The sequence below is a fragment of the Chionomys nivalis genome, chromosome 3, assembly GCF_950005125.1.
Source record: "Chionomys nivalis chromosome 3, mChiNiv1.1, whole genome shotgun sequence".
In the NCBI taxonomy this organism is placed as follows: domain Eukaryota; kingdom Metazoa; phylum Chordata; class Mammalia; order Rodentia; family Cricetidae; genus Chionomys; species Chionomys nivalis.
In genome coordinates, this window is record NC_080088.1 from 89960184 (window position 1) to 89970009 (window position 9826).

The window sequence follows — 9826 nt, forward strand, 5'->3', positions numbered from 1 at the left end:
AATAGAAAATTTTTAAAGAAAAAGAAAATAGCTTTTCTATGTATGCTCATACAAGAAATCCGAATTAAACTCAGCGGGTAACAACAAACAAACCCACCCACAAGAATCAAATAAAAGCCACAGAAGTAGGATGGGGGCTTTGTGAAATGAAGGAGTCGGTAGGGGGCGAATGAGAGTAGTCTGTGGAATGACCAAGACTCATTGCATACACGTAGGAAAATGTCAAGTAAATGAAGGTGGGGAAGGAAGGGATCGGAGAGGAAGAGGGAGGGAGACAGATGTTAAAAGAGAAGGGGAGGGGGAGGAGAAATAAAATCAATGAAGCTAGGCGAGAAAAAAAAAAAAAAAAAAAACTGAATGTACTAGGGGCACCAGAGTCTAAGCCCCCAAATTCCCAGCCTCGGGCAGCTATTTCCGTCGGATGTTATCCTTGTCGCAGGCACTGATGACGCCATGGACGCGCCGGAAAACCCGGGAGTGCTCGGATGGCGCCAGCTGGGAGTGGCTGACAGTTGGCTGGGCTTGGGGTAAGACAGCTTCGGAAGGCTCTGTGACACCTAGGCTGGGCGGCCGTCTGCACCCCGTGTTTAAACCTCCTGGCAATGTGTGGGATCACAGTCCTCCGAGCCCCCTGCACCCCGCTTCTTGTGCTCCCCTCCCAGTCGGCTGTCCTCCTGGTCCTCATTCGGGGCTCCGGACGCAGCTACGATCTCCCAACCTGCTACAGAGCTTCTCTTATCGCCTCTGAGCCTGATGCATCCCGGATCTGGTCACAGGATGCCCTCCATTCACCACTACCCCTCCCCGGTCCCACCACAGTGTGAGCTCAAGTTTGCAAAGGTCTTGAATATAATGTATTCGGAAAGCATCCAGCAAGGGAAAACTATCCGGGACCTCACGGAGGCAATCTCGGCGCCTCAGAGAGACCCATAGTGATAGTGACAGCTATCGGAACGGTAGATCCAAAACAACTGGACTTTAACTTTTCGTCCCAGGTCAGCAGCGGCGCAGTAGCCTTCCAAACGCCTTTCGCAGTGTATCCCGACCCCCTCTCCCCCCACACACACACACTGATACTTAATCAATATTGTGTAAGCATTGCACTTGGTTGTCTCCGCAGCTAGTTCTGGAACAACCATGTCGCCGTCTTTCCGCGTTCCAGACGCACAGCGCTATCCACGCAGAGGTGCTATCTGAATTCTCCGTGGATGTGGCCGAGAGGAATGAATGCTGGAGGTGCCGCCGGAACAGTGTCTGACCGAGAAAAATATGTAGGCGGGAGATCTTCTGTTACCTTGTGAGAATGGCCTGTTTTGTTCCCTCTTTTGTTAATCGTTTCTGGTTTGATTATCTGAGTTGGAATGTTGACCCAGAATCCTGCCTGGTAAAGCCAATGCCACCATTTCCAGTTTCTAACACAGGTCTTTGTATTCTGGTTCTTGTGGTGATCCGTGACAGTGTGGCCACTGACCTGATTAATAGGACATGATGCCTGATTCTGGGTGTGGGACCCTGATTACTTTTAGGAATTGCTCATTCTGTCTTTTGTTTTTTTTTTTTTTTTTTTTGATTTTCGAGACAGGGTTTCTCTGTAGTTTTTGGTGCCTGTCCTAGAACTAGCTCTTGTAGACCAGGCTGGCCTTGAACTCACAGAGATCCACCTGCCTCTGCCTCCCGAGTGCTGGGATTAAAGGCGTGTGCCAGGAATTGCTCATTCTGATGAGGTCTGCAGGTTCTTGGGGGGAAGGGGAACTTTATCAGTGCCTATGAATACTTAAGGAAGTAAAAGATTTTGTTCTGGGTGCATCTCGGTAATCCCAATAATCTGAAAGCTGATGCAGCAGAATTCTGAGTTCCAAGATAGCATAGCCGGAGGTGTGTAGTGAGACCCTGTCTCAAAAAAGCAAAAACAAAACAAAAACAAATGAGGGGTTAGAAGGTGGCTCTGTTGATAATGCCTTATAATCTTGAGAACTCAAACTTGATGACCAGACCTTATGTTAAAGCAGAAAGTTGAGGGGCTGGGAGATAGTTCAGTGGGCAAGAGTGCTTACTTGGTAAGCATCAAGTCCCGACATCTTCCTCATGTCTGCAGACAGACACATGCAAGTACCCACTCCCAACAACAGATACCAAAGTAAATAAATAGTAAGATAAAAGCTACTTTCTCATCTTATTTAAAAAAGACAGAAAGAAAATAGCATGTGGTGGGCAACAGAGGTCTGTAATCCCAGCCCAGGGGAGGAGGGGTCAGTGGGGTCTGTCGGACCTGCTGGCCAGCCAGTCCAGCTGAACCTGAGAGCTACGGGTTCTGAGAGGGCGCAAACCTCAAGTAAATATGGGTAAGGGCCGAGTGGTAGCTTAACGATAGATTGCTTGCCCAGCACACATGAAGCCCTAGGTTCTTGTCCTCAGTACTGACAAGAAAGAAAGGAACCTACTAATTTGACATTGCCTTGTCCAATGCTTTGGGATAGAGCGCTAGCTTAGAGAGCGAAGTACTTGTCTTGCAGTGTGAAGGCCAGAGTTCAAATCCCCAGGACTATGTCAAACCTGATGTAGTAGTATGTGTCTATGTAATTCCAGTTTTCCCACTGTGCGCACAGCGGTAGGGTCACCAGAAACACACAGGCCAGCTGGCCTGACGTACCCCACAGTGAACAGACAGCAAGGTGGGGGAGGAGGACCAGCACCAGAGTTGTCTTCTGACAGCCACGTCCATGCTGTGGCATTATCCATCCACACTTAGACAAATGCACATACACAAATGTTCAAATATTAAAATCTGGGTATGGTCGCACATGCCTTCATCCCATCCTTTAGCACACAGAGGCAGGTGAATCTCTGCTGAGGCCAGACTGATCTGCATAGTGAGACCCGGTCTCAAACAATAACAAAAAGAAAACTAAGCCCCAGGACTGGTGAGATGTCTCAGTGGGAAAGGGCACCTGCTGCCAAGCCTGATGAACCGGAGTTTAATTCCCAGGACTCCCATGGTGGATGGAGAGAAATAATGCCTGAAAGTTGTTCTTTCAGGAACAACTAATAAATAAATAAATAAACGAACGAATGAATGAATAAATAAAATGAGTAATAAATAAATAAAATGTAATTTAAAATAAAATGGAGCATAATTGAGGAAGATATGTCAACCTCTGGCTTGAGCACACATAAACATGTCTATGTTCATCTGTAGACACATGTGCACACACAAACAAGTACACATACAGCCCACAGACAAACTAATAAAAGGGATTTGTTGTCCTGAAGGCAGACCCCAGTGTTCATCTTGAGGCTGGGCCAATCAGGGTGTGGATCTCGAGCACAGTCGTAAACCCAGGGCTTGGGATACTTGCCGGGATAACTCCCGCAGCTGCAGTCACTAGTGCTGTCTTTCCCTGCAGCCTCCAGCATGGACTTCCTGGTCCTCTTCTTGCTCTATCTGGCCTTCCTATTGATTGGCGTTGTCATGATCTGCATCTTCACAAAGAGCCAGCGTTTGAAAGGCCTGGTCCTGGAAGGAGCACAGGTAGGAATCCTTGGATACCGCTGAAGTTTGATAGTCTACTGTAGGCATAGTCGGAAGTGCTCACTGGGCCAGGTCTTGGGAGTCTTGCCTTCAATCCCAGCTCTTGGGAAGCTGATGCAGGAGGACTGGGAATTCAAGGCCAGTTGGGGCTACACAGAAAAATCCTGTGTCCAAACGAACAAAAAGTCATCTTGTTATTTTGCTTTGAGAGAGGTCTAATTTTCAAGGTTGACTGGGAGGAGGGGTACATATGAGCAGAACGCAGAACATCCAACTGCCCACTGTCATTTGATGTCATACCATCCACCTTCCATCAGGGACAAAAGCTAAATGGGGGCGAGTGGCCTTGAGGAGAGCTTGACTTGGTAGGACTCTGGGGATCTGGAGGCAGACTTTGAACACCAGTGGAACCCAGAGTAAGGAAACGGTAGCTTTTACACCAGCCTCTGCCCACTCCCTTTTCTTCAAAGACTCTGGCACATACATTTTTTGCAGTCAAAGTAGAAATGGAGAAGTTGTCTACACCCCCTAAGTCCTCACACTTAGGAAGCTGAGGCAGGAGGAACATACATTCCAGGCTAGCTTAGATGACATGATGAGACTGTTTCAAAAATAGAGGGGGAGCTGAGGAGATGGCTGAGTAGGGAGAGTGCTGGCCATGCAGTTGTAACAACTGGAGTTCAGATCTCTGGAACGCGCAAAGGTGCTGGCTGGGGCGGTGGCCAGCATGTAATTTCAGTACTTGGAGGCAATAACAGGAGAGCCGCAGGGCAAACTGGCTGGCTAGACCAGCCAGATAGGTGAGCTCAGAGAGACCCTGTGCCAGTATGTAAGGTGGAGAGCAACCAAGGAAGATACCTGACACCAACCTCTGACTACATACATCTGCACATGTGTAGACAGAGACACACTGCACACGCGTGCACCATAACAATGTGAGCAAGTTGGCTGAAAGGAAAGGTATAGAAACAAGCCCTCTTTATTCTCTTGAACTGCTTCTCCGCCATATGAAGGAACAGTGGCTAGAATCACCATCATTGGTAGTTGCCTGTGGAAAATCTCACTTGTGCAGGAGTGAGGGAAATGAGAAGTGAGGCTGACCCTTCTGTGATTTCAGGTGTGCTCCTGCGTAATTCCACAATGCCTTCAGAGGGCCGGGCGGAGGCTTCTTCACCAGCTTTTCCACACACGGTATTTATGGTTTGGGGTTTAAACAAGGCCATATTCAGTCTGGGTGACTGAGTGTTGCCATTCCATTTTTTTGGATTGTGTCTGTGGTTTTCAGCATCTAAAGGGAGGATCCTGGAAGTTTCCAGAGTGCTGGGTTTGGGACCTCTCCTGACAGATCATTTACCATTTGTCTCTGAGCTTTGAAGATGCCTGATTTTATTTTTTCATTTATTGACTGATTATAGTGCTGGGATTGAGCTGAGGATACTGTGTGTGTCTGTCAACCACTGAACCATATCCCCAGACCAGCATGGCCACTTGGTTTTGTTTCTGTTGAGACAGGGTCTCATCCTGTAGCCCAGGCTGGCTTGGCACTGACTGCATAGACTAGACAGACTCCTGGTGGTCCTCTAGCCTCAGCCTCCCCGGTGCTGAGATAGCAGTCCCGAGACACTGTGCCTACTGCCATCATGCCTGCTTTCAAGTAAAGATGCTTAAAAATGTCTGTAAAACGTATGCAAGATGTGTTTCTGGTTTTCATTAAATATTTCTCTGTGTGTGCCTGAGTGTGTGTGCATCACATGGGTGGAGGAGCTGGTGGAGGCCAGAAGACGACATTGGATCCCCTGGAACTGGAGTGACGGACGGTGGGGAGCCAGTGTGTGCATGCTGGGAACTGCACTCGGTCCTCTGCAGGAGCAGGGAATGTTCTCGATCACAGACCCATCTTCTCAGCCCCAATTACTACTGCTGCTGCTGCTATTATCCTAGACAGGGTCTTACTATGTAGCTCTGGCTAGCGTGGAACCTTTTATGTAGAACTCATAGAGATCTGCTTGTCTTTGTCTCCTGAGTGGTGGAGTTAAAGGTTTGCACCTCCATGCCTAGCTTTTATTTATGGTTATGAGACAGAGCTTTACTATGTAGCCCTGGCTAGCCCGGTACTTGCTGTGTAGCCTAGGCTGGCCTCAAACTCAAGGCAAACCTGGATCATCTCCGAGGTGCTGGGATGACAGGCATGTGTGCCACAGTGGGCCCTTATTTAACCCTTATAGGGAGCGGCTGGCCTAGGTCGTGCTCCTTGGGCTCACGTGATGTCGTCTGGGAGTGGCCTGTGCATAAGCCACCTGTGCTTCCTTCCAGCAACCCCACCTTCATTGTCCTGCACCTGCTCCTGCAAGGGCTGGTCTATGCTGAGTACACCTTGGAAATATTTGGCTACTGCCGGGAGCTGGAGTTCTATCTGCCTTACCTTCTCCTGCCCTATCTGCTGCTGGGCGTGAACCTGCTGTTCTTCACCCTGACCTCTTCCGCCAATCCGGGTAAGTGAGCTGTCAGGCTGGTCACAGCTCAGTCCTCGTGTTGCTGTGTCACAGGTGACGCTGTCCCTAGAAGATGGCAGAAGACCCCCCCCCCCGATGTTTGTGGCATCTTTCAGTTTTGAGTGTTTCCTATTTTATTTTTGGTCTTTGACCCATGGGCTATTTAACTAGTGTGCAATCTTCCAATATACATTGTTTATTCTGAGACAGGGATTTGCTCTGCGTCTCAGACTGACCTTGAACTCAGAAGCCTCATACTTCTTTCAAATGAATATACGTTGTAGTTTTTAAAATTTTCATTTAATTGCATATGTCTACTTGGTCAGTATGATACAGCTTCCTTTCTTATTTTATTTTTTAAATTAATTAATTTGGTTTTTCAAGACAGGGTTTCTCTATGTAACAGCCCTGGCTGTCCTGGAACTCACTTTGTAAATCAGTCTGGCTTTGAACTCACAGAGACCCGCCTGCCTCTGCCTCCTGAGTGCTGGGATTAAAGGTGTACACTACCACTGCCTGGCAGGGTTCCACTTCTATAAGTGCATTAGAGAAGAATTGGGAATGACTGTTTAAAAAGTGCTTTCCAGGGATGAGGCTAGTGTTCCAACACTGATTGTGGTGATGGTCACATGACCCTGGTGCCCTGTTGACCACGGAACTGAGTACGCTTAAATTGGCTCTCATCTATAATCTGAGCACTTGGGAGGCTGGAGCAGGAGGATTGTGTCAAGTTCAAAGCCAGCCTGTGCTACAGTGTGAAAACTGACTCAAGAAGCCATATAAAGGACTGAGATGGCTCAGTGGGTAAAGGCACTTGTGGAACAAGCCTGGCAACGAATTTGATCCCTAGGACCTACATCCTGTGGGAGGAGACCTGGCTCCATGCCACTGTTCTCTGGCCTTCACATATGCTGTAGCGCCCACACCTCCACACACACTAGTCACTCAAACACATGCTACTACATAAATAAAACAAAGAAGTGAATTGGGTTCCTGAGTTATGTCTCAACAAGCCGGTTACTCAACATGAATTAGGGGCCGACGGTTGCTGTGTTGGTGAGGTGCTTGCTATCCAAGCATAAGGACCTGAGTTCTGGGCGCAGTGGTTCTGACCTGGACTCCAGGGCTGGGAGGCAGAGGCACAAGGAACCCTGGAGCTCGGTGGCCAGCTGGCCTCCGAGTGAGAATCTGTCTCAAAAAAAAAGTTGGCTGACTGATATGTAGGAAGCAGCATTGGAAGTTGGCCTCCAGCTTCCACACATGTGTGCATCTGCATACATGAACACCACAGAAAATTAAGTGAATTCCTTAAAATAGTAAGCATTGTGGTTTTAGCTGCATTGTGCTGGTTTGGGTATCGTAGGTTTGGTCAACTATATTGCTTAAAACTGACATCCCTTCTCTTCTCAGGCACCATCAATAAAACAAATGAATCATTGCTTCTGCAAGTCTATGAGTTCGACGATGTGATGTTTCCAGAGAACTCATGGTGCTCCACTTGTGACTTACGGAAACCAGCCCGGTCCAAGCACTGCAGTAAGTGTGGGTAGCTCTTGGGCTCTGAGCCCCACCCCAGCACACACCCGCCAGCCCACAAGGGAATGCTGCAGAGGAAGCACACACCAAGCTCCATGTGGGGATTCTCCCAGGTTTCCAACAGCCGAGCCCAGGACTAAAGCATGCTCCTTCACACAGCCACACTGACCTGGCGATTGGTGGAAGAGTGGACTGAATGGGGCGGAGGTTGTAGAACGCACACCCCAAAGTCACATCTGTCCACAATAAATTCTAGACTCACTCTTGTGCCGTAAGTCAGAACCCACTAACTTTGTTAATGTCAAGAAACGTTTTCAGACTTTTCTTGTTCCTACTTGGCGCTCAGTGACTCTAGTAGCTGCACACTGCAGTTCTTTCTTAAATATGTGTGTGCGCGCGCACGCACACATGCCCATATTCCAGTATGTGCGGCAGATGTGTGGCCTGTGCGTGTGGGGCTAGAGGTTGGTGCCAGGGGTCTTCTTCATCGTATATATTGATGGTTGGCCTTTTACTTGAATCCACCCAGTGATTCATTCAAGCAGTCTAGGTAGCTAGCTAGCTCAGGGAATCCTGTGGCCTTCTGCCTGGGAAGCTGCGAACCTGCCTGGCATCTGTCTGTGGTAGGGATCTGAACCCGTGTCACGCATGCCTAGCAAGCACTCACATCCTGAGCCATCTCCCAGCACCATAAGCTGCAGCTCTAAAAGCCTGGTGACAACGGCCGCCGTGCTCCCAGGCTGCCCGTGGTCAGTCTGTAAAGCGCAGTCAGTGTGCCTGCTCTTACTGACTCCTCAAGGACACAGCTAGCTGTGCCGCCTCCTTTCTTTGCAGGGGTGTGTGACAGGTGTGTGCACCGTTTTGATCATCACTGCGTCTGGGTGAACAACTGCATCGGAGCCTGGAACACCAGGTACTTCCTCATCTACCTCTTGACACTGACGGCGTCGGCTGCCACCATAGCCATTCTGAGTGCTGCCTTTCTGGGCCGACTAGTGGTAGTGTCGGATCTGTACCAGGACACTTACATTGACGACCTTGGGCATGTCCAGTCTGTAGACACAGTCTTTCTTATTCAGGTAATTCTGCATTGGGTCCTGGGGGGGGGGAACGGGACATAAAGCTACTCTTTTTAAGAAATAACATTATTTTTATTAATTCTTTGAGGATTTCCTAAACACATACAGCGTATTCTGTCCCTCCCAACTTTGTGTCCTTTTTTTTCTTTTCTTAAACCCATGAGGTCTCATAATGGTGGGGTCATTCACTGGATCATGGTCAACCTCCTAGGAGCCAGACTCTTAAAGGAAACTCCCAGAATCCATAAACCATCTCCGGCTGCTCAGTTAGGGGTGGGGGCTATACTGGAATGTTGCCTGGCTTGATTTTGTGCAGACAGTGACACTTGCCATGAAATCACGATCCTATCTTGTCCAGAAGACACTTAACTCTGATCCTCCCTGCCCTCTGGCTCTTACACTCTTTGTGACCTCCCTTCCGTGATGGGCCTTGGGGTGTGTGTGTGTGTGTGTGTGTGTGTGTGTGTGTGTGTAAGAGAGGAGAGAGAGAGAGAAATAAATGTTCTGTCCTGTTTATGGCTGAGCCTCTCCAGACACTTATTCTCAGCACTTTGACCACTGTCTGCCACTGTCCACTGTGCAAAGAATGAGGTCTGAGATCTGCACTAGCCTGTGGGTAGAGAAATAAGAACTCAGACGTGTGTATATGTGTGCGTGCGCATGCATGCTCATGAGACAGACACAGAGATATAGAGAGGAGAGAAAGAGGGTTTTGAACCCAGGGCCTCACGAATGCTAGTGTATTGCTGTACCTCTGAGCTGTATGTACTGAACTGAGGTGGTGGCTCTGCGCCATCACATGGGGTCACGGCTGGTGCTCGCCAGTGTCATAGTCTGTTTGCTAATACGTGTGTCTTTCTACCCCCAGTATCTGTTCCTGGCTTTCCCACGGATCATCTTCCTGCTGGGCTTTGTCATGGTACTGAGCTTGCTCCTGGCCGGCTACCTGTGCTTCCTTCTGTACCTGGCTGCCACTAACCAGACCACGAATGAGTGGTGTAGGGGGGACTGGGCCTGGTGCCAGCACTGCCCTCTGGTGGCCCGGTCCCCATCAGCCGAGACTCACATCTCCCAGAACATGCACTCCCACGGGTTCTGGAGCAATCTTCACGAGATCTTTCTACCTGCCAACCCCTGTTGTGAGAAGAAGAAGAAGAAGAACTAGCCTGGGAAGTGGTCTTTCGAATACA

At 48.9% G+C, this 9826-nt stretch overlaps 1 protein-coding gene across 2 annotated transcripts; it reads left to right on the plus strand.

The window, feature by feature from the left end:
- The first annotated feature begins 434 nt into the window (after positions 1-434).
- Zdhhc4 (zinc finger DHHC-type palmitoyltransferase 4) lies at positions 435-9826 on the plus strand. 2 transcript variants are annotated; one of them, XM_057765051.1, is made up of 8 exons: positions 435-527; positions 1121-1297; positions 3405-3529; positions 4647-4720; positions 5843-6021; positions 7432-7557; positions 8392-8636; positions 9505-9826. In XM_057765051.1, the coding sequence occupies exons 3-8, from the start codon at positions 3413-3415 to the stop codon at positions 9799-9801; spliced, it is 1038 nt and encodes a 345-aa protein (XP_057621034.1). In that variant the 5' UTR covers positions 435-527; positions 1121-1297; positions 3405-3412; the 3' UTR covers positions 9802-9826. The 2 variants fall into 2 exon arrangements, with proteins under 2 accessions (XP_057621034.1, XP_057621036.1); XM_057765053.1 differs by having other exon boundaries at positions 1121-1271.